At 37.3% G+C, this 24900-nt stretch overlaps 2 protein-coding genes across 2 annotated transcripts in view; one reads left to right on the top strand and one right to left on the bottom strand.

Moving 5' to 3' along the window:
* myom2a (myomesin 2a) overlaps positions 1–15554 on the top strand; it is a 53607-nt gene extending 38053 nt beyond the window's left edge. The window contains exons 15-34 of the mRNA XM_073825413.1: positions 1040–1227; positions 2322–2448; positions 2528–2706; positions 2797–2911; positions 4744–4903; positions 6466–6572; positions 6661–6705; positions 6788–6924; positions 7681–7825; positions 7918–7977; positions 8075–8142; positions 8234–8347; positions 8445–8532; positions 10987–11025; positions 11115–11220; positions 12626–12789; positions 13471–13507; positions 13624–13646; positions 13947–14002; positions 14657–15554. Coding sequence (XP_073681514.1) covers positions 1040–1227; positions 2322–2448; positions 2528–2706; positions 2797–2911; positions 4744–4903; positions 6466–6572; positions 6661–6705; positions 6788–6924; positions 7681–7825; positions 7918–7977; positions 8075–8142; positions 8234–8347; positions 8445–8532; positions 10987–11025; positions 11115–11220; positions 12626–12789; positions 13471–13507; positions 13624–13646; positions 13947–14002; positions 14657–15154 — 2456 coding nt within the window. The 3' untranslated portion in view covers positions 15155–15554. The remainder of the gene's footprint in view (positions 1–1039; positions 1228–2321; positions 2449–2527; positions 2707–2796; positions 2912–4743; positions 4904–6465; positions 6573–6660; positions 6706–6787; positions 6925–7680; positions 7826–7917; positions 7978–8074; positions 8143–8233; positions 8348–8444; positions 8533–10986; positions 11026–11114; positions 11221–12625; positions 12790–13470; positions 13508–13623; positions 13647–13946; positions 14003–14656) is intronic.
* A 1751-nt stretch (positions 15555–17305) lies between these two features.
* On the bottom strand, positions 17306–21363 carry lgsn (lengsin, lens protein with glutamine synthetase domain). Its single transcript, XM_073826176.1, has 4 exons — positions 21216–21363; positions 20505–21132; positions 20251–20417; positions 17306–18589 (listed from the first exon to the last, which is right to left on the bottom strand). Exons 1-4 carry the CDS (start codon positions 21243–21245, stop codon positions 17402–17404), a joined length of 2013 nt encoding a protein of 670 aa, XP_073682277.1. The 5' UTR covers positions 21246–21363; the 3' UTR covers positions 17306–17401.
* Positions 21364–24900: the final 3537 nt, after the last annotated feature.

The following is a 24900-nucleotide window of genomic DNA, read 5'->3' as shown; positions in this document are numbered from 1 at the left end:
ATCTCTAAAGCGATATCCCAATTCGTCGGTCTCCGACGTGACGTCGAAGAGACCGACTGAGAGGGAACTTATAATAGAGAGTATAAATAGTAAAATGTTCAAGGTGTAGCAATTGTTTTCAGTTACATGACCGGCTAAAAGACCTCTAGAGCTCTCAGATTTCATCAAAAATATCTTTATTTGTGTTCCTAAGATGAATAAAGGTCTTACAGGTTTGGAATGACATGAGGGTGAGTAATTAATGTAGATATATGTAAATATATCAAAACCTAATTTTTGATTTTTAATATGCATTGCTAAGAACATCAATTGGACAACTTTTTCAGTATTTAGATTTTTTTTGCACTCTCACATTCAGATTTTTAAGTAGTTGTATCTCGGCCAAATAGTGTCCTATCCTAACAAACCATACATCAATGGAAATCTTATTTATTCAGATTTCAGATTATTTCAGATGTAATAATCTCAATTTCAAAACCCTTATGACTGGTTTTGTGGTCTAGGGTCACATATGTGTGTCAAACTGGTTTAAATGGGAAAAAAAGACTTTGTGCACTGATGTTTTATTTTAGAAATCATACAATTTCTAATTTAACATTTCAATGAAGCTCCATGTTTTAAAGTCGTTTCCATTTAAACACTTATGCTATCTTATACAGTTGGGGCAGTGGAGTATGGTACGTATGTGATGTTTTTCCATTTATAAAGTGATTTAGCACAACTGCTCCTGATATACAAACACAAGCCTAATAAAATCAGCTTTTTCACACAATATATAAATGGTAAAGTCACTTCAGTGGCAGTGTGAGGCACACTCATTGTAGGCACATTAAGTCTTGGCTGTTTGTGAATGTGTGTGTGATATCTGTAACCAATCACTCTATTAGTATCACTGAATATAATGTCACAGTCATTGATTTAATCTTGCACCTAATTATTATTTAATCCACTATGGCTCTAGGAGCTCATATTGTATGTGATCAACAGAATGTTTATTCCTCTTACTGAATACCTCTCTCTCTCTGTCCCATATGATCAGCTACTCCCTCTGCCCCATACGGCATTGCTCTGCTGAACTGTAATGGATCCTCCATGACCCTGGCCTGGAAACGCCCCAAAAACACGGGTGGCTCTAAGATCACATCTTATTACCTAGATAAGCGTGAGGCAGGATTAGTGGACTGGAAGGAGGTTAGCCCCAATCCGGCTGCCCACAGGACCTTCACGGTATGTTTTACATCAGAGGTCTTCAACTAAAATGGCTCAAGGTCCAGTAATGAACCCTCTACACCAGCCGAGGTCCGGACACTTATATATAAAAACAATTAATGGTTTTGGTGATATCAGGGTATCTGCAGGATATTTAAGCTTAAATTCTAGACTTTTAAAGACCTTTTTTAGGACCTGCACACAAAAAATAAATGAATAAATAAATAAAATGACTGTAAAAAGCATGAGTTTCACAAAATAAAAAAAAAATGTATTAAAAGATAAACTTCACATTTCAGCCTTCAAGAGTCAAAAGCATCAATTCTTATTTTAATTCAGTTATTATCAAACAAGTATTATATTAATTAAATAACATATACATATATTTTACTGCCTTAATTGTTTAAATTTTAATAACACATTATCTTGTCAATCCATCAGTTCACGTTTACAACTCTTACTGCTTAAAACCATGGATTGATTTTCCCATTGGTCTTTTTTAACAACAGCAGACGTACGGGCTGATTGAAAATGGCAGCAATGGCTAACAGAAAATATGTATCTTATATTTTTTTCCTCCACCATGTTTGGGCCACAAGAGCAAAATTAGGGGAGTAAATTAATATCATCGTATGAAGTAGATTCGTCTCTTGTTGTCTCTGTGAGAATGTGCACCATTACTGCAGCGTTTTTACTTTCGCTTTCACATATTGCACAGTTTTCACGTTGCCTGTGTGATATCCATTGGCTCACCTTCATGGTTTAAAACATAAATATTTATAAAAAATAGAGTATATAGAAAAAACGTATCTTTACAGTATTGTGACGTAACCCCAACGTAATGCCATTGTTTCGTTGATCTCTGCTTTCATCACTACATGCACGACTGCACTCAAACGCTGACCCTGATGTGCTTGATATAAATTTCTTTGGACAATGGACTCATCTCGTCTGCCAGTTGATACGCCCGGCCCCATGAATAAATTTCTCAATATGTATTCAAGAACTTTGGATTACAAATTATCTTTAGAGATGTATAAAAATCTATTCTAAATGTATACCGTTGTTTTGCATCTCCCAGATTGATTTATATTTTTAACATCTGTCTTCAGGTGGAGAATCTGACTGCTGGAGTTTTCTATGAGTTCAAGGTTCAGGCTGCTAACTTGGCCGGAGTTGGCCTGCCATCTGAGCCTAGTAAAGCTTTTGCTTGTGAGGCCTGGACAATGGCTGAACCCGGTGGGTAAAGATGAAAAAATAATAACTGCACTGAGATAAACATGAACTATCAATTCATAATTCCTCTTTTTGTTATCAGGCCCAGCCTATGACATTAGTTTTTGGGAGGTGCGTGATACCTCCATCCTGGTGCAGTGGAAGGCTCCTGTGTACGCCGGAGATTGTCCTATTACTGGCTACTTTGTGGACATGGCTAAGAAGGGCTCATCAGATTTTGCCGCTGTGAATGCTGAACCAATTGGGCATTGTTACCTGAAGGTATCACACAAAACCCCTCATTTTGTTGCAAAATGGAAAAATGATAACATGTGAAATGTGAAATGAATATGTTTAAACACTGATCTGTAGGTGTCTGGACTAGAGACTGGTGCATCATATGTCTTCAGAGTGCGGGCTGTGAATGCTAAAGGTGTTGGAAAAGCCTCAGATGTGTCCGATCCTGTATGTGCAAAAGCACTGCCAGGTAACTGCAGTACTGCAACTGTAATCACTCCTCAACAAGCATTCTTTAAAGGAACACTCCACTTTTTTTGGAAATAGGCTCATTCTCGAACTCCCCACGAGTTAATATGTTGATTTTTACCGTTTTGAAATCCATTCAGCCGTTCTCCTGTTCTGGCGATATCACTTTTAGCATAGCTTAGCATAGATCATTGAATCCTATTAGACCAGTAGCATCGCGTTCAAAAATGACCAACGAGTTTCGATATTTGTCCTATTTAAAACTTGACTCTTCTGTAGTTATATCGTGTACTAAGACCGGTGGAAATGCAAAGCTTCAATTTTCTAGGGTGATAAGATTAGGAACTACACTCCCATTCCGGCGTAATAGTCAAGGAAGTTTGCTGCCGTAATAAGGCTGAAGCAGGAGCAGTAATACCACGCAGCACATGTGCAAATGCTAAACTAGCTGGGAACTCATTTCTGATAATACTCCGCCTGCTTCGGCCAAATTACGGCTGCAAACTTCCTTGACTATTACGCCGGAATGGAAGTGTAGTTCCTAAACCTATCAACATAGAAACTCACAGCTTTGCATTTCCACTGGTCTTAGTACACGATATAACTGCAGAAGAGTCAAGTTTTAAATACAACAAATATGGAAACTCGTTGGTCATTTTTGAACGCGATGCTACTGGTCTAATAGGATTCAATGATCTATGCTAAGCTATGCTAAAAGTGATATTGCCAGAACAGGAGAACGGCTGAATGGATTTCAAAACGGTAAAAATCAACTTATTAACTCAGGGGGAGTTGGAGAATGAGCCTATTTCCAAAAAAAGTGGAGTGTTCCTTTAAAGGGGTCATCGGATGCCTATTTTCCACAAGTTCATATGATTCTTTAGGGTCTTAATGAAAAGTCTATAATATACTTTGGTTAAAAATTCTCAATTGTAGTGTAATAAAACACCTTTTTACCTTGTCAAAATCAGCTCTGCAAAAAAGCAACTCATTTTATTGCATGGTGCCTTTAAATGCAAATGAGCTCTACTTGCCCCGCCCCTCTCTGATGTGGGATTATGAGCCATAATGTTTACTTTAGACGCATTTAGTTCAGCGGCGAAACATGCCAACAAGCACATTATTAAGAAAGGCCGTTTGCAAAGATGCATAAAAAAATCCTTATAATCACTTCTGCTGTGGGTGAAGCTGCATCAGAAATGATTGGCACGAACACAGACAGATATGTGGATCAGGATCGGCGCTTTCCTTTTTAAAAACGAAAGTAACGGTATCCTCTGCGTCTTCAGCGGCTCAGATGTTGGGAGTAAATGATTGCTATGTTCATTATTACATCCAACAACAGAACACCTCAGTCGCTCAATTAGAGACACACAATGGCGATCGGAGTCGGATTGTTTCAGCTCTGTGAGGGCGGGTCTAAGGTAAGGCGCTCATGTCAATCAACTATCGTGGGAGTGGCCTCTGTCTGTGTGTCGTCACACCGACAAAAAGCTGAGAATGACCATTTTAAAAAGATTAAATATTAAAGAAATACCACTGGGTGGATTTTTATCATTGTAGGGTGGTTGTGTACACAAACTGCCAACACACATTAATGTTCAAACATCATGTAAAAGTGAGTTTTGTATCCGATGACCCCTTTAACATATAGGTTTTATTCCAAACCCATATTTCTTTCTTGTTTGGAACACAGTTGATGTTTAGCAGGATTTCCAAGCTGCTGTTTACATTGAAAGCAAATGGGGTCCAATTTCATTGGACGGCAAAATGTGGATTATGATAGATACAGATTCTTATTTTGATATTATTTTGTGTTGTTTTGTTTTTAAGGTACAAAGGAGATTGTATGTGGTGTGGATGAGGAGACTGGAGACATTTTCTTGAACTTTGAAGCTTGTGAAGTTGCTGAGACCTCTAAGTTCACATGGTCCAAGTCCTACAAAGAAATCACTGAATCAAGCAGGGTCTCCATCACATCCACTGGAAGAAAGTATGTCTGATCTGTGTGGATTTTGTCATTTATTCAACCAGTCTCATAAGAATTAGTATAGTGAAAGTGAGTTTATACAATCTGACTTGTTTAGAAACTTATAACTTTTGGATAAAATGTCACCACCAAGGTCCACCCCTAAATAAAACTTTTTTATACAAACTGAAAATTGCAATAACAATACTTGGAATTGTCATGAGACTGTGTTGCATACAGTGCCTTGCAAAAGTATTAATACCCTTTAATTTTTTGCCTTATGTTAAACTGCTTTAAATTACTGTTTTTCCACATCAATATACACTCCATACACAATAATTACACAGCACAAAACAGGTTTGTAACAACTTTGCAAATTTATTAGAAGTTTCTGGGACACTTGAAATTTTGCTCAGAAGCATATAGCTTGCAGATGTTACCACACTTTGAGTGGAGTTAACCTGTGGCAAATTCAATTGAATGGGTATGATTTAGAAAGGCACACTCGTCTTAATAAAAGGTCTAACAGCTGAGAAACCTACAAAAGGACAAACATCACTGCAACACTCCACCAATCCGATCTTTATGGCAGTGTGGCCAAACTCAATCCTCTCCCCAGTGAAGACACATGAAAACACACTTTCCAACAAAGCAACTAAAGAACTCTCAAATTGTGAAAAATAAGAATCTCTGGTCTGATGAACCTCATTTCCAAGCATCATGTTTGAAGGAAACCAGGCACTGCTCATCACCTGAAGAGTACCGTCCCAACAATAAAGTGTGCTGGTTTTCAGTGGCAGCTAATGAGGGACTCGTCAGAGTAGAAGGAAAGCTCAACAGAGATAGCCATAATGAAAACCCAGTCCAGAGTATTCAGAACCTCAGACTGGGCAGAAGGTTCACCTTCCAACAGTATAATGGCCAAAGCGCACAGTAAGAGTGGCTTATAGACAACTCTGTGAATGTCCTTGAGTGGCCCAGCCAGAGCCAAAAATTTCTGGAGAAACCTGAAAATGTGCATCTGCTCCATCCACGCTGACAGAGCTTGCATGGCAGAAAGAATGGCAGATAATTGCCAAATGCAGATGTGCAAAGCTTGTCGCATCATACCAAAAAGACTTGAGGCTGTAAAGGGGCTTCAACTAAGTACTGAGTTAAGGGTATAAATACTTATGCAATGTACTTATTTCAGTGTTTTATTTTGAAAAAAATTGCCATGTTTATTATTGGTTTATTGGTTTGTGCTTTATCATTATCGTATATGGCATGTTAATTAATGTGGGGAAAAAGTCATTTAAAACAGTTCAACATAAGGCTGCAACCTAACAAATTGTGAAAAAATGAAGGGGTACGAACAGGGGCGCCAATAAGGGGGGGTAAGTTAGGACAATTCTAAGGGCCCACGCCTTTTAGGGGCCCCCAGAGATCTGCTTTTGTGTGGTAGGGGGGCCCAACCTCATATTTTGTCATAGGGCCCAAAATTGCGGGCGGCGCCCCTGGGTACGAATACAAGTACAGTATCATTACATACTGAAGTTCTGTAGCAAAGTGTTGTATATTAACAAGCTTCAATGTGTTCTTTCAAGCTCAAAGCTGACATTTGTAAATGCTGAGAAGGAGGATTTGGGCATCTACTCTGTTGCGGTGAGCGATACAGAAGGAGTTTCATCCAGTTACTCTGTCAATGAAGAAGGTGAGAGACTGTGTTTAAATATCCTTGTCTTTATACTTACAGTATGAAGAAGTTCAATTAATATGAACTAATATGTTATCTCTTACAGAGCTGAAAAAAATGCTTGAGCTGAGCTACAACATCAAACATCCCAGTGAGTTTTTGGTTGCCATGTCACGAGCTTCGAGATTTTCTAAATGATTTGGTGTTAAAATGACTTTTTACTTTTTTATCAGTTGTGCCACTGAAGACGGAGCTGAACTATGAGATTTTGGAGAAGGGTCACGTGCGTTTCTGGGTTCAGGCTCTGAAGTTGTCCTCCTCTGTCAACTACAGGTTCATCGTCAATGACAAAGCCATCACAAGCGCTGAGGTAAAGACCAGCACTTCACTGCTCCAAAATTCTCATATGATATATGTCAGTGTTTCCCAAAAACCTTCAAACTATATTTACAACCAATAACCAAAATTAGCCAGTTATGATTTATTATCTTTATTTATATTTGGATATTATGTAAAAAAACAATTCTAATAAATAATACAAATACAAATAGGCAAAAACATAGGCAGTTATTGTTATTATGCATTATTTTTATTTTATTTACTTTTTTTTAATTATAGTCACCGTTACAGGATTAGTTCACTTCCAGGATAAAAATTTCCTAGTAATTTACTCACCCCTTTGTCATCCAAGATGTTCATGTCTTTCTTCAGTCGCAAAGAAATTAAGGTTTTTAAGAAAAACATTCCAGGATTTTTCTCTATATAGTGGACTTCTATGGTGCCCAATGGGTTGAAGGTCCAAATTGCAGTTTCAATGCAGCTTCAAAGATCTACACAATTCCAGCCAAGGAATAAGGGTCTTATCTAGTGAAACCATGTTCCATTTTATTTATAAAATAAAAATGTAGACACTTTTTAACCACAAATGCTCATCCTGCACTAGCTCTGCTGGCCACCATAGAAGTCCACTATATGATCCTGGAATGCTTTCCTCAAAAAAACATAATTTCTTTGTGATTGGAGAAAGAAAGACATGAACATCTTGGATGTTATAGGACATTTTTATTCTAAAAGTGAACTTTATTTAACCCTAAATCTATATTTTAAATGATTTTACTGTGTTTAGGGTTACAAAATCAGCCATGATGCTAATACTGGCATCATCCAGATGACTATTGAGCACTTCACCAGGGCCAATGAAGGCACTTACACCATTCAGATCCACGATGGCAAGGCCAAGAGCCAAAGCTCACTGGTTCTTGTGGGAGACGGTAAGGGCTTAACAGTGTCTTAAAGTAAAAGTCCAGTCACAGTGCAGTTGTGGAATACAGAAATATAAAAACCTGTCTTTTTCTAATCTTAGCATTCAAAGTTGCTTTGAAGGAAGCGGACTTCCAAAGAAAGGAGCACATTAGAAAACAAGGTTTGTGATACAACATAAAAACCACAAAAATGACAAACTTATGTGTATTCTCTGTACTGTTTGTAATGTCAGTTTTTATTTTTTCTCTTGTTCTCAGGCCCTCACTTCTCAGAATACCTGTCTTTCCATGTGACAGATGATTGCACAGTGATGCTTGTCTGCAAGGTAAATGCATCCCAGAAATGTTAAGAACAACATATGTAACATTGATACCAGAGTCTCATATCATTTCTCTTGCCATATGTTTACACTGTAGCTTGCCAATGTGAAAAAAGAGACTAAATTTACCTGGTTTAAAGAAGATGAAGAAATTACTGTTGATGTTGCACCAAACCCAATGTCTGGATCTTGCTCTCTTCCAATCCCCATGGTATGATAACCAGCATTCCAGAGTTTATAATGCATTAACATAAATGTAGTATTAATAATTGCTTCGATTTTATTGTAACTATTTTTTGTTCCAACAGTTCTCCAGGAAAGACCAGGGCATTTACAAAGCTGTACTGGGCGATGATCGTGGAAAAGACACCTCTGTCTATGATATTTCTGGCAAAGGTACTCATTTCTATATTATAAGATATGCGTTTTATTCATATAAATAACAGTCTAAAGGTTTCGGGGTCACAGGACCTCTCAGATAGGTCCTTCAAGGTATCTTGAAGGGGTGAGGTGTCCAAGTCACAACATCTAGCTACTGGGGTTCCTCAGGGCTCAGTTCTTGGACCACTTCTCTTCACACTATTAAATGACTAAATGTAAATAAAAAAAAATTCTGGGCACATTAAATTCTGGACACTAGACTAAAATGTCATCAGTTTTCGTTGACTAAAACTAGACTAAAATGTCATCAGTTTTCGTCTACTAAAACTAGACTAAAATGTCACCAGTTTTCGTTGACTAAAACTAGACTAAAATGTCACCAGTTTTCGTTGACTAAAACTAGACTAAAATGTCATCTGTTTTCGTTGACTAAAACTAGACTAAAATGTCACCAGTTTTCGTTGACTAAAACTAGACTAAAATGTCATCAGTTTTCGTCTACTAAAACTAGACTAAAATGTCACCAGTTTTCGTTGACTAAAACTAGACTAAAATGTCATCAGTTTTCGTTGACTAAAACTAGACTAAAATGTCATCAGTTTTCGTCTACTAAAACTAGACTAAAATGTCACCAGTTTTCGTTGACTAAAACTAGACTAAAATGTCATCAGTTTTCGTTGACTAAAACTAGACTAAAATGTCATCAGTTTTCGTCTACTAAAACTAGACTAAAATGTCACCAGTTTTCGTTGACTAAAACTAGACTAAAATGTCATCAGTTTTCGTTGACTAAAACTAGACTAAAATGTCATCAGTTTTCGTTGACTAAAACTAGACTAAAATGTCACCAGTTTTCGTTGACTAAAACTAGACTAAAATGTCATCTGTTTTCGTTGACTAAAACTAGACTAAAATGTCACCAGTTTTCATTGACTAAAACTAGACTAAAATGTCATCAGTTTTCGTTGACTAAAACTAGACTAAAATGTCACCAGTTTTCGTTGACTAAAACTAGACTAAAATGTCACCAGTTTTCGTTGACTAAAACTAGACTAAAATGTCATCAGTTTTCGTCTACTAAAACTAGACTAAAATGTCATCTGTTTTCGTTTGACTAAAACTAGACTAAAATGTCATCAGATTTCGTCTACTAAAACTAGACTAAAATGTCACCAGTTTTCGTCGACTAAAACTAGACTAAAATGTCACCAGTTTTCGTTGACTAAAACTAGACTAAAATGTCATCAGTTTTCGTCGACTAAAACTAGACTAAAATGTCATCAGTTTTCGTCTACTAAAACTAGACTAAAATGTCACCAGTTTTCGTTGACTAAAACTAGACTAAAATGTCATCAGTTTTCGTTGACTAAAACTAGACTAAAATGTCACCAGTTTTCGTCGACTAAAACTAGACTAAAATGTCACCAGTTTTCGTTGACTAAAACTAGACTAAAATGTCATCAGTTTTCGTCTACTAAAACTAGACTAAAATGTCACCAGTTTTCGTTGACTAAAACTAGACTAAAATGTCATCAGTTTTCGTTGACTAAAACTAGACTAAAATGTCATCAGTTTTCGTTGACTAAAACTAGACTAAAATGTCACCAGTTTTCGTTGACTAAAACTAGACTAAAATGTCATCTGTTTTCGTTGACTAAAACTAGACTAAAATGTCACCAGTTTTCATTGACTAAAACTAGACTAAAATGTCATCAGTTTTCGTTGACTAAAACTAGACTAAAATGTCACCAGTTTTCGTTGACTAAAACTAGACTAAAATGTCACCAGTTTTCGTTGACTAAAACTAGACTAAAATGTCACCAGTTTTCGTTGACTAAAACTAGACTAAAATGTCATCAGTTTTCGTCTACTAAAACTAGACTAAAATGTCGTCTGTTTTCGTTTGACTAAAACTAGACTAAAATGTCATCAGATTTCGTCTACTAAAACTAGACTAAAATGTCACCAGTTTTCGTCGACTAAAACTAAACTAAAATGTCATCAGGCGAAAAAGTAGACGAAAATAGTAATGGATAATTCTGACTAAAATAAGACTAAAATGCTCAGACTTTTAGTTGACTGAATCTTGACTAGACTAAAAAGATTATGAATGTGACGAAAACGAAAAAATAAAATAAAATGACAGCTTTACACAAAGACTAGACTAAAACTAAAATTAAAACAGGCCGCCAAAAACAACACTACATGGAAGACTGGAGTAATGATACTAAAAACTCAGCTTTGATCACAGGAATAGATTACATTTTAAAATATATTAAAATAGAAAATCGTTATTTTAAAATATAATAATATTTCACAATATTACTGCATTTTTGGTCAAATAAATGCCACCTTGGTGAGCATTTTAAACTTTTAAACAGTAGTTGATTTATAGACACCCGATAATAAAAAATAGATTTAAACACTATTTGTCATGATTATTAATTTTTTATTCTCTTTTTTTATCAGTGTTTGAGGATATCATCAACGCCATCGCCAGTATTTCTGGTATGTTGGTTACACTTTCATTTTCATTTTATGAACTGGCTACTATTGTTACTACTATTGTAGTTTAAATGTTTTGTGTTTTGTTACAGGTTCATCTGCCTCTGACTTGGTTCTTCAGTGCACACCAGAGGGTATCAGACTGCAATGCTACATGAAGTACTACACAGAGGAGATGAAAACTAGCTGGTTCCATAGGTATATCCACATGATAAAAGCCTCAGCCTAAGTTTTTTGTTATGAAGGGAAAACAAAATCCAAACCCACATGGCCCTGTGTGAAAAAGTGTTTGCCCCCTAAACTTAATAACTGGTTGGGCCACCCTTAGCAGCAACGACTGCAATCAAGCGTTTGTGATAACTTGAAATGAGTCTGTTACAGCACTGTGCAGGAATTTTGGCCCACTCATCTTGGAGCCACATTGGAGGGTTTTCGAGCATTTTGTTTTTCTTCAGCCATTCACAGGTGGATTTGCTGGTGTGTTTTGGATCATTGTCCTGCTGCAGAACCCAAGTTCGCTTCAGCTTGAGGTCACAAACAGATGGCCGGACATTGTCCTTCAGTCTTCCAGGTCCAGAAGCAGCAAAACAGCCCCAGACCATCACACTACCACCACCATATTTTACTGTTGGTATGATGTTCTTTTTCTGAAATGCTGTGTTACTTTTACGCCAGATGTAATGGGACACACACCTTCCAAAAAGTTCAACTTTTGTCTGGTCAGTCCACAGAGTTTTTCCAAAAGTCTCGGGGATCATCAAGATGTGTTCTGGAAAAACTGAGACGAGCCTTTATGTTCTTTTCACTCAGCAGCGGTTTTCATCTTGGAACTCTGCTATGCAGGCCATTTTTGCCCAGTCTCTTTCTTATGGTGGAGTCATGAACACTGACCTTAACTGAGGCAAGAGAGGCCTGCAGTTCTTTACATGTTGTTGTGGGGTCTTCTGTGCCATCTTGGATGAGTCATCGTAATTTTGGTCAGCCGGCAACTCCTGGGAAGGTTCACCAATGTTCATTGCTTTTCCATTTGTGGATAATGGCTCTCACTGTGGTTTGCTGGAGTCCCAAAGCTTTAGAAATGGCTTTATAACCTTTTACAGACTGATAGATCTCAATTACTTTCTTTCTCATTTGTTCCTGAATTTCTTTGGATCTCAACATGATGTGTAGCTTTCTAGGATCTTTTGGTCTACTTCACTTTGTCAGGCAGGTCCTATTTAAGTGATTTCTTGATTGCGAACAGGTGTGGCAGTAATCAGGCCTGGCTGTGGCTAGAGAAACTGAACTCAGGTGCGATCAACCACAGTTATGGGTGGCAAACACTTTTTCACACAGGGCCATGTGGGTTTGCATTTTTTATTTTTCCCTTCATTTAAAAACTGCATGTTATGTTTACTTGTGTTATCTTTGATTAATATTTAAATTTGATGATCTGAAACATTAAAGTGTGACAAACTTGCAAAAAAATCATTAAGGGGGCCAACAATTTTTCCTTTTTCACACCACTTTATATGCTTCAAAGATAAAAGCTGAATTTTACAGGAATACATGTTCATGGGTTATAGCCAATGTTAGTGACTTTCTTGTGTGGTTTTCGCTTTAGAGAGAGTAAGATCTCCTCCTCAGAGAAGATGAGAATTGGAGGCACATCTGAGATGGCCTGGATGCAGATCTGTGAGCCCACAGATAAGGAAAAGGGTTCTTATACCATTGAGATTCATGATGGGAAAAAATCACACTCTCGCACCTTTGACCTGTCTGGACAAGGCAAGTGGAAACTGGACTGCTTAATACTATAGGCTCAGAATTTGACATAAAAAATAAACATTAAGGGGAGACACTGCAGGCGAAAACACTGTTTTCATGCACCTGTCAAGTTTGAGATTTTGGGCTTTTAGGTGTTTCATAAAATGTTTTTTCAGACTAGTAGAAAGAAAACATTCAAAAGATACCGTTAAGTGTTTCCTTTATAGCACTTTATCTATTTGTGTCAGATTTAAATTACAATACATATTTTTAAAGGGCACACTGCAAAAAAATGCTTTTCTTACTTAGATTTTCTGTCTTGTTTCCAGCCAAAATGTCTAAAAATTCTTGAATCAGGAAGGATTTTCTAGACAAGTAAAAATTATTGTCTTGTTTTTAGGAAAAACAAGTCAAAACTAAGTGAGTTTTTGCTTAAAACAAGCACAATAATCTGCCAATGGGGTAAGAAAAAAAATCTTATTTCAAGCAGACAACTAGATTATTTTTCTTACCCCATTGGCAGATTATTTTGCTTTACCCTATTCACCTGCAGTGCCTCGCCTTAAAAAGGTTAAAAATACAATTCATTAATACAAATACTAGAAAGACCATTTTCTATGATTACAGTTTTGTCATGGAAACACATTTGTCATTGACTCTTTTATAATGTGTTATTTATAATGTGTTTCTTCATTCTAACAGCATACACTGATGCTTATGCAGAATTCCAAAGACTTAAGTAAGAGATTCCAAATTGTTTCGCTTTATTCTCTCAGCTCAAAAATTCTCTCAGCTCAGAAATAAAGCCAAACACTCATATTTTCTCTCTCTCTCTCTCTCTCTTTCTTTCATCAGAGCTGCTGCCTTTGCTGAGAAGAGTGAGTATTTCTGAGAACTGCTCAAATGCAACTTTAATAGGGCTCTAATCCGGTATTCATGCATACTTGGAAGTATAATCGAGTGTAAAGCTTTATACAATGACAATAATCTCATTAAATCAGTTTAGAAATGTATTCAGATCCCAGAATTCTGACCTGAATTTTCATACAGACTGTTTATTATTATTATTATTATATATAAGTCAATGTTACTTTTTACAGAAACCTATTAATTATTTTGATTTGCTTAAGTTGGAAATAGTGTCCAAATGTGTTATATGAACTATTTGCCCTCTGTAGACCGTGGTAGAGTGGTTGGTGGCCTGCCAGATGTTGTCACCATTATGGAGAAGAAGGTAGTATATCTTTCTTTTCCCATGTTCTCTAAAACTACACTTGGGGTTTCCTTTTAAAGGGGTCATGACATGGATTTTTTACTATCTTAATATGTTTCTAAAGTTTACTTATAATGTTAATAAAGCTTTTTGCACAAAAAACAAATAAATAAGTGGAAAAAGTATTATTTTCAACCCTCATTCTGACCCTCTGTCTAAAATGACCTGTTTTTAAAAGAGAAGTTCACTTCTGGTTTTGTGGTCCAGGGTCACCAGTGTTTTTTTGAGCAGCAGATCAGAATATTAGAATGAGTTCTGAAGGACCATGCTTTGTTCGTGATACGAAGGATGTTTTAAGCCAGAGGTTCTCAACTCTGGCCCTCGAGGTCCACTTTCCTGCAGAGTTTACCTACAACCTTGATCAAACTCACCTGCCTGTAACTTTCTAGTAATGATGAAGAGCTTGATTAGCTTGTTCAGGTGTGTTTGATTAGGGTTGGAGCTAAAGTCTGCAGGAAAATGGACCTCGAGGGCCAGAGTTGAGAACTCCTGTTTTAAGCTGTGAAACTTGCAGGATGTTTTAATGGTGCAAAGACCAACAAGTGAACTGAGTTGTCATGAAGTGTTCAGAGATTAATTCATAGTGCATCCGCACATACTTTGTGTCCTTTGCAGAGCCTGAGTCTAACTTGCACAGTGTGGGGTGACCCCAGCCCAGAGGTCACCTGGTTTAAGAATGAGCAGGAAGTTGTGTCGGACGACCGCTACAAGATCACCTTCGAGGGTGGCAAGTTCTCCAGCCTCACTATCAAAAGTGTGTATGTGGAAGATTCTGGAAAGTACAGCATCAATGTGCGGAACAAGTACGGAGGTGAATTTGTGGAGATCACAGTCAGCGTCTACAAACAAGGCGAAGATATCCCTGAGCCCAAACTGGGACAGATGTCCAAGCCCGTCGTTACCCCCAAGCCAGCTACACCCGCTCCACAGGCCGCAAAGACCCCGACTCCTCAAACTCCTACACCCTCCGTGAAGTCCCCAACCCCTACTCCACCTCCCTCTGTGAAATCTCCCACTCCAACTCCAGCTCCTAAATCACCCACCCCGCCCAGATCCATGAGATCTCCCACCCCGCCAAGATCCATGCGATCCCCTACCCCTACTAAGAAGTAACTAGTAAACTATGGCTTCTAGAATCCGAAGATACGTGAAGTATTGATAGAGCTGATGTATAGTCTTTCAATTCAAATCAACTGAAGATGATCTGTTTTAGTTTGCTGCAGTAGTCTACAAATCAGGATCTATCACTGGTACAATTGTGAGGTTAAATGTCTGAGGGAAGAGTCCTTTACTCCAATGTACCAGTTTTCATCTCTGAAATAGAGTCCAAAATTAGGAAGATTGTGTTTTATGTATTGCTTTCGCAGCCAAATGATAAGAAAGTTGCTGAAGTGCTGTTGGGGTGGTCAAAAATCATCACATCAAGGCCACCACTGTCTTTTTGTTCTGTACCCTTCAAATGCTTGTTGGTGCCAATAAAAATCAGCCGTCTCCTCTCTGGAGTGGATCTTCAGTAGTCTGAGTTGAATTTTGTCTCTTCGTTTATGTCCCAAAAGGTCATTCTAATATGTCTCCAGATTGTCTAAGACAGGGGTGTCCAAACTCGGTCCTGGAGGGCCACTGTCCTGCAAAGTTTAGTTCCAACTTGCCTCTAAACACCTGCCCTATAAGACCTTGATTAGCTTGTTTAGGAGCTAAACTCTGCAGGACAGTGGCCTTCAGGATTTGACATCCCAATTGGAGACAGGAAGCCAGACACGTTAAATTTACATATGGTCACACCCCGTTCTTACGACAAAAATAAGGTAAACAGGCAAAGTTTCATGCTCGAAAACTCATAAAACACACACTGCAAAAGTGAGGAAAATTTACGTCCGATATGGGTTTCAGAAGAGGGTGTGGCAAAATGGCTTGAAAGCACCACCTATAAAATTTAAACGAGCTATGTTTCACATAGTAGACACATGTAACACAGCAATACCTACAAAAAGTCCCCCAGTATCAAGTCTGCTATTTGGAATTTTCTCAGCAAATTTTGTGGCGTTAGCTAGAGTGACTCCTCTTTTGACTCCAAATTTGGTCTGTGTAACTGATAACTGAATATGGGCATGTGTTAGGGACAAGGCGAAGATCTTGAGTTTTCATTGAAGGGTGTGTCTGTGGCGTCCTGACAAACGTAGGATGTTTCGCCATGAAAAAGGAAGTTGATTTAATCTGCTGATCTGCCCCAAACGTCATGTTTAATAAAAGTCTTGTCCCTAACACATGCCCATATTCAGGTATTGTCATAACGCCACCTGCTGGCCTGCTGTTTTACGCTGTAACAAACTCCTCCTAGAGATTTAATGAGAACAACATTATATTTGGTCTATCTCTTTGCCATGTTAAATTGCGAAGATCTTGATTTTTCATTAAAGGGCGTGACTGTGGCACCCTGACAGTTTCGCTATGGAAAAAGAAGTAGTTATAACTCAGCCATACAATGTCCGACCAGCCCTAAACTTCACACATTCGATAAGAGTACTGGCCTGAACACATCTAAAGGCCAATATTCACTTATTATCTTTGCGCCACGTAGTGGCAACAGGAAATTACTTGTTTTACACTTACATAAACATGCAATGTCCAGTCTGCACCAAAGAGTCCTGGCCTGAAGGCGTCTAAAGGCCAATATTCAGTTACAGTCATAGCACCATCAACTGGCAGCAGGAAGTTTGGCACATATAATTGACTTTGACATATTCCTCCTATATTTACCACTTTAAATGCATATTGCTCACTGTTCGCCGCTTTTCGCCTGGGTGTGAGGGCCCTTTCAGCGCTGCTTGCAACTTTAATTAATACTGCTTGAACGTATCTTTACCACCTATTAACTTTAATCTGTTCAAATATTGCACCCTTTCCTACTTATTAAGTCCTTCTCTATATGATTTAGCTGCTTCCACACATTTTTCCCATGGTTTAGACAGCATAAATTAGCAGAACAACATATTCAGTAGTGCAATAGTCGTGCAGTCCATGCTGTTGTTTACATCCGAGTACCTCCAATATGGCCGCTCATCTGGGTAACTGACCAAACTGTATTCTAGTTTTTCCACCCATATTCCAGGTCCCAGCTCAACAATTTTGAAGAGTTCGAACTTCAAAGAGATTATCTATTCGTAAAAACACATCACTATTACTTCTGAAGTTCAAGTCGACCTTAAAGTTTACACCATTTAGGCCCATTAATGCTGTAAATGAAATCAGTCGGTCTGCAGCAGATATCAGTCAGTTGTATGATTTTATTTTGAACTCTTGTTTGCAAGGAAGGTATTTTCTTGGGATCAAATACACAAAATCATTCAGCAAATTCAGAAGTTAAATAAAATACTCAAGTCCCTTGTTCTTGTCTGCATCCTGCTCTTCGGTCTCAATCTCGACATGCTTCATGGCAATAAAATACTGCACGAAAGGCTCTCCCAGCGCACCACAAATCACACTGTCCTCCGCCAGAGCCACTAAAGCATCATCCAGTTTAACAGGGATCGGAAACTGTTTCTGCTGACCAGGAGCTTTGCTTAGAACCTGTTCGGTATTTAGATTACGTCTAATACCATCCAGTCCTGCTGCTATCGTGGCCGCCAACACGACATAAGGGTTGGCCATTGCTGAACCCAGCTTGTTATCGATGTGAGTCTCCCGTCCACCATGAACCTTTACGTTGAAGGCGCAGCTGTTGTTGTTACAGCCGCATGTGGCGTAAAGAAGGTTCTTGGAGTTTTTCTTTTCTTTGGAAAGCTGGTTTCGACAGCCAATCCCCGGGGCCAAGAGGCAGCTCAAAGCGGCTGAGTGCTGGAGGAGACCCGAAAGCCACTTTCTGCCGATCTCCGAAAGTTCCCCGTTGCCTGAGTGGAAAAGGCTTTTTCTCCCACTGGCATCCCAAAGGCTATGGGAGAGCAACCCGGAATTGTGGATGTTGTCGTCTGTGAAAAACGTAGCGATGTAGTCAGAGTTCCTGGCCATCTCTTTGATTCCTGTGCGGAAGGTGAAGGCGCTGTCGGCGGCGTCGATTCCGAACCGCGGTTTGAAGCAGATCTCCATCTGTCCCGGTCCGTTTGCGGATGAGAAGCTTTCGACGTCAACTCCCATGTAGTACATATCCCTGACAAGCTGCTGGAGGAAGGGTAGGTCGTAGGTGCTCAACAGCGTGGTGGCAGGGAAGAACACAGCTTTAGGTCCCACTCGTTCAGGGGCTCCGAAGATACAGCACTCATATGTGAAGGAAGAATGGAGAGAGAATCCCATGCTCTGGAGTTGGCCGAGCATCTGCTTGGCTATGAGGCGGGGTGATGTTCGCAGTGGCACTCCGGTAATCGTGCAGGGGTCACAAATAAAACGAGCGGTCTCGTCCGCCCAGGGAAGGATTCGGAACGTGGAGAGATCTGCAACCAGGAGGACATCACTGCTAAAGTTGGCTGCGCTCGGATGATCAACTTCGTTGACTTTGGGGCTTAGGGTTAACTCCAGGTAGCTTCTCGGCATAGGGATGCCATACACCGCTTTTTCCTGTGGTGTCAATAATGAGTAATGTTATTGAGTACTTTATCGTAAAAATACGACAATTATTACAAGGAACACTAAGCAGTCATCAATGTAAACTGTCTTGCTACCAACCCTCAACTATGTCGTCATCCACACACTAAGGGCCAACTAGTTTTCTCATTGGCTAACAAGTCTTATTACCTTACGCAGGGTTGCTTCTCAGTAAATATATTGTTGTTTATCTTTGTTCTTTATCTATGTTTTACTGCAAAAAAAGTAGCAATGCCTGCATTGCGATATGATTAGATATGACTGGTTATGTTTGGCTGTGATTGGTTCATATGATAAATCCAGCCTCTTGTGTTTGTGCACGTTCCACGTTCACAAATCAGTCTGAATCAACAATACCGTTAAGGTCAAAAGTTTCGGAGAGGGATCATTATATGAGCGATTAAACAAAATGCATGTTATTTTTAATTTATTACTGACCTGAATAAGGTATGTCACATAAAAGACGTTTACATATAGTCAACAAGAGAAAATAATAGTTCTTAATAGTGTGTTGTTACCTGAATGATCCAAAGCTGTGCTTAATGATAGTTTATGAGTCCCTTGTTTGTCCTGAACTGTTAAACTGCCCGCTGTTCTTCAGAAAAGTCCTTCAGGTCACACAAATTATTTGGTTTTTCGGCATTTTTGTGTATTTGAATCCTTTCCAACAATGACTGTATGATTTTAAAATCCACCTTTTCGCACTGAGGACAACTGAGGGACTCATATGCAACTATTACAGAAGGTTCAAACGCTTACTGATGCTCCAGAAGGAAGCCATTAAAAGGGGTGTAAACTTTTGAACAGAATAAAGATGTGTAGCCTACACTTTTCTTATTTTGCCTAAATATGTTTTTTTTATTATTATTTAGTACTGCCCTTTAGAAGCTACAGAAGATAGTTACATGTTTCCCAGAAGACAAAATAAATTCAATTTACCCTGATCTTCACTTTCCAAAAGTTTTCACTCCCCGGCTCTAAATGCATCGTTTTTCCTTCTGAAGCATCAGTGAGTGTTTGAACCTCCTGTGATAGTTGCATATGAGTCCCTCAGTTGTCCTCGGTGTGAAAAGATGAATCTCAAAACAGTCATTGTTGGAAAGAGTTCAAATACACAAAAAATGCTGAAGGATTTTTTCTGAAGAATTGCGGGCATTGCTAAAATAATTAACATTTTGCAGATTCTGCAAGGTGCATGTAAACTTTTGACTTCAACTGTATGCTGCATTAATAAGATAAAAAAAAATCATTTTGTAATGTCAAAATAAGACATAAATGACACGGAAACATGATCTTGGTGAAATTTTAAGTAAATCTCTGTGTCTGTGACCAAACTTTGATGACTGATGATCCGAAAAGTTCAAAAATAGTAAAAGATAACTGTTTTAAAGAATAGCTAAACATAAGTTCACAAATAAAATATATTGTTTAAATAGTTACTGCCTTGAGTTATTACTTTGGAATAAATGTAAAAGGCATCACAACACTAACTTGATTAGATTCATACTTGGCTTTAATAAATAGAAGATTGATTATATTGTTAATGTAAAAATATATTTGTTAGTAACCAAGAAAATGTGACTGGGACATGAGTTTACATAAAAATATATATAAAATCAATAAGAGGCATTTACATGAAAGAATCGAGCTGGAACTGTCTTGGATCGGGACAAGCCATGAAGATCACTGGCCTCAAAGCGAACAAAGCTTATGTTTTCCCTGGCAATTTGCTGCTTTATGCGCTCAACATCAGAAATGAAGCTTTGAGATGCAAAAGAGAGTGCCTGTGAGCTCTCCTTGTCTGTTGGGAATATGAAATAATAGACAGATGGATGAGCAAATAAATGTGTTCAGTTGAGTCAACCATACTGTAAATCATATTTCTGACCTGAGTGTGAAGTGCCAGCTTCCTCCCAGTGGGATGTCTCAGTAGTGGGTGAACTCATACCAGAGGACCTCCCTGGAGGTCCATCGGTCATCGAAGACCCGCCAGATTCCCAGCCAGAACTTCCTTCTCTGAGTCTGGATGCTCTCCTAGCTTCTGAAAGGGGCTTGAAAGTGGTAAAACTCTTAGATGGAGTATGGTCTGGCTTGCAGTCCACTCTTTGACCCGGAGGGTAGCTCCTTCTTTCATCTTGGCCTTTTGCACCAAGTATGGAGCTCTCACGCAACACACTTTTAAGTTCATCCATTGTTTGTTTGGGGACGCCACCCTCACCAGTTGACTGGAATTGCAAGTTCTTCCTTCTCCATCCATGCTTGTTGGTGTAGTCGTCTTCTCTTGAGAGACCCTGGTACTGGGACTCACTGGAAACAGAGGGACAACGATGCGGAGGGCCGATGGAAATGATGATGGGGTCGTTTGTGGGGCCTGGAATTGGTACGTTTGACGGCACTAAGGGTATAGATGTCCCTTTTCTGTCCCAGTCAGACGAGGAAAGACGCTTCTCTCGTGGATCTGTATTCTTCTTTCCTGTACTCATATTTCCTCCATCCACCTGGTCTGGAATTTTTTCCTAAAGAAGTTGAAATAGCTTTAATCAACCGTAGACATCAAAAAATGAACAAATGTCAAATCATTTCAATTTTTTAGATTTACCATGTCTCTGGATTCTTCTGATTCCTGCATAATGCTCTGTTTTTTATGTGAATGTTTGAAAACTCATAACCATCTGCTCCAATTCAAGTGGCTCACACAACTGACTAACAGAGACTGAGACAAGCCAATCTGCTCCCTTTCACCCCAACCAAATGCATGAACTATCCAGTCTGTTCAGTCCCACTCATCTATTGTGAGCTTCTGCACATCAGCTGTTTTCAGCCTACAACACATTATTCATCAAATCTCTAGAAAGATGCAGTTGTTTGACTAAAAGGTTATTTAACAGAATACCAAACTGCTTATAATGGAAACATAAATGAATAAAGACAAGTCTTTCACTTTAAAAAACAATGCTGGGTTAAAACCAACCCAATTTGGGATAAATGTTTCATTTAACTCAACTACTGTTTAAAAATACTATATTTCTTGCTCAAAATGAACCCAAATAGGTTGGAAATGAACATTTATTAATATGTTTAATAAACAATATTTAAATAATTAACATGTATTAAATTTCTTATTTATAAATGTTTACTTTTTGATTATTGCTGGTGTCTCTATGTCTCTGATTTTTAATTTCCAACCTATTTTGTGTTCGTTTTAAGCCAGCCATATACAGTTGAGGTCAAAAGTTACATACACCATGCAGAATCTGCAGAATGTTAATTATTTTACCAAAATAAGAGGGATCAAACAAAATGCTTTTTTTTTAGTACTGACCTGAAATTTCACATAAAAGGCATTTAAATATAGTTTACAAAAGAAAAATATTAGAATTTATAGTTTACATACACTTGATTTTTAATACTGTATATAGAATCCACAGCTGTTTTTTGTGATATTTGTTCATGAGTCCCTTGTTTGTCTTAAACAGTTAAACTTCCTGCTGTTCTTCAGAAAAATCCTTTAAGTCACACAAATTCTTTGGTTTTTCAGCATTTTTGTGTTTGAACCTTTCCAACCATAACTGTATGAATCTGAGATCCATCTTTTCACACTGAGGATAACTGAGGAAACTATTACAGAAGGTTCAAACGCTCACTGATGCTCCAGAAGGAAACACAATACATTAAGAGCCAGGGGTGAAAACTTTTGAACAGAATGAAGATGTGTACATTTATCCTATTTTGCCTACATATCTTTTTTTTTTCATTTAGTACTGCCCTTCAGAAGCTACAGAAGATACTTACATGTTTCCAAGAAGTCGAAATTATTTTCTACTTTTTTATTTAATACATTTTAAGTATTATTGTTATAATAACATTTTTATTTAAATTATAGGATGTGTTTAGAATATGCATGTAATAAAGTATGTGATAAATGATTTATTTTGTAACGTTTTGTTTAATAACATTTGAAATAATAATAATAATAATTAAATTAATTTTATTGAAATATTAAATATTTATTTAAGGCATATGTGTTTAGAATATACATATATTTAAATACATGATAAACTGCATTTTGTTTTGATTTATTTAGTAATTTTTAAAAAAAGAAGTATCATTTTATTAATAATCATATTTATTGTAGGATGTGTTTAGAATGTAATTCTACTTATTATGCACTTGATTTTGTAACGTTTCATGTTGTAAAATTGTCAATAAAATATTATTGTTAATAAATCTAGTGTTCTACAAGAAAGGCATAAAAATTAAACTTGTTTATAAACTAATAACGTTATTATCATTTATTAAGCAAATAACAAACTAAAGCAACTAAATAGTATTTATTTACACATAATAACCCGGAAAAAAAAAAAAAATATATATATATATATATTTTATGGCCTCCTTCGGCCTTGATAAAAACTTGTATTCTTCCTGGCAATATTTGTATGTGCTTTTCCACATTTCCTGTTGCTATTGACTGTAATTGGGCATCATCTAGATTCTAGAATATGAATGTAATTAAACTTTAATTTAATTTAAAAGTTTATTTACTACTTTTTTATTTAATACATTTTAAGTATTATTGTTATAATAACATTTTTATTTAAATTATAGGATGTGATTAGAATATGCATGTCATAAACGATTTATTTTGTAACGTTTTGTTTAATAACATTTGAAATAATAATAATAATTAAATTAATTTTATTAAAATATTAAATATTTATTTAAGGCATATGTGTTTAGAATATAAATATAATTAAATACACAATAAACTGTATTTTGTTTTGATTTGTTTATACATTTTTAAGTATAAGTATTTTATCAATAATCATATTTATTGTAGGATGTGTTTAGAATAGAATGTAATTGAATTAAATAAAAACTAATTTTTGTAACGTTTCATGAGGTAAAATTGTAAATAAAAATGTTGTTAATAAATATAGTGTTCTAAATAAAAAATCTGCGTAATTTTGTGTAGATGTAAACCGAGTACGGTTGTGTGTGCGTCGTAGGGTGCGGTTTTTTGAGTCCAGCTATAACCGGTTACCGGAGACTCTCGTCACATACACGGTAGCGCTGTATGGTCAAACACCACAACAATTATTCTCCGGAGCGGCTTCATGATTAAGCTACAATCTTCAATGAGTAAGCATATTCCAGTAAGTCAACCCTTTTGATATTTAAATATATGTGTGTTGACGCGGATTTAGGGTTGTATTTTTGTCTAACTCCGTCTAAAGCTCGAACTACGGTGAGCTAATTAGCATTAGAGCAAAACAGGTTTTGTCGTCGACCATAATTTAGATATACATTAATATATCTTTTATTTTCTTAAACCCATCTGTGAAACTAACATAAAATATGTATGTTATTATAAATGTTATATTTTACATCTATAACGTCGTGGAAATAATCGCTCTGCGTTGGTGTTAGCTCAACGTTAGGTTAGCCTCGCAGCTAACCGTTACATCAGTAAGAACGGAGCTCGACATTTCGCTCTTTTATTTCACTTTAATCGATTACATTTAAAGTAAAATAAAGTATAAAATTAGCAAAGACCGTGTGTGTTGCGATTTTGTTGAAAATAAATCTAATCTGTAATCTTTCTGGGTCATTGCTAATATTAGCCAAGCGGAAGTCTTTGTGTCAGTCCTCATCAATTAGCATATGCTTATGTTTTGGATATTAAAATGTCTGTTTTTGCTTAGTAGGTTGGAGAATGTAAATATTTCAGACTATGCATTTCAAACCGTGGCCTGTTTCCCAGATAAAAAAAATGTATTTAATGGCCTCATTCGAGGCCTTAACACTTGAATTTCCATAAAGTCACATTTAAAAACAAAACAAGCAACCATCTGTGCTTTTCACTTGAATTACATGTAGGTTTGTGTTATTACTACATGAGGTTTGTTGCGTCTTTTTAAAGTGATTTTCTAAAGAGGCTTAGTATGTGGTAATCCTATAGAGCTGCTGAGACACATGTGTGTCCTCACGAGACTGACATGAAGATTTCAGCCTTCCCAGAAAGCACAGCCCATCTGAAGCCTGCTCAAGTGTTTCCTCTGAAACAATGACCCACTTTTCGCGCATTGAATCACCTCTGAGTCATTTGTTTGTGGGAGATATGGTTGCTTTTCATGCTGTGCTGTTATTAACACTTGTGATTCAGGATTTTAGCCTATAGGGATGTATGTGTTTATGCATGTGCAAATTTGAGATGATAACACTGATACTGGCTGCTGATTGGTCAGTACAGAGTGTCATCATCTATCCATAAATGAATCAGG

Source organism: Garra rufa, chromosome 20 (assembly GCF_049309525.1).
Source record: "Garra rufa chromosome 20, GarRuf1.0, whole genome shotgun sequence".
Taxonomy (NCBI): Eukaryota; Metazoa; Chordata; class Actinopteri; order Cypriniformes; family Cyprinidae; genus Garra; species Garra rufa.
This window is presented reverse-complemented; position numbering and strand designations above follow the sequence as displayed.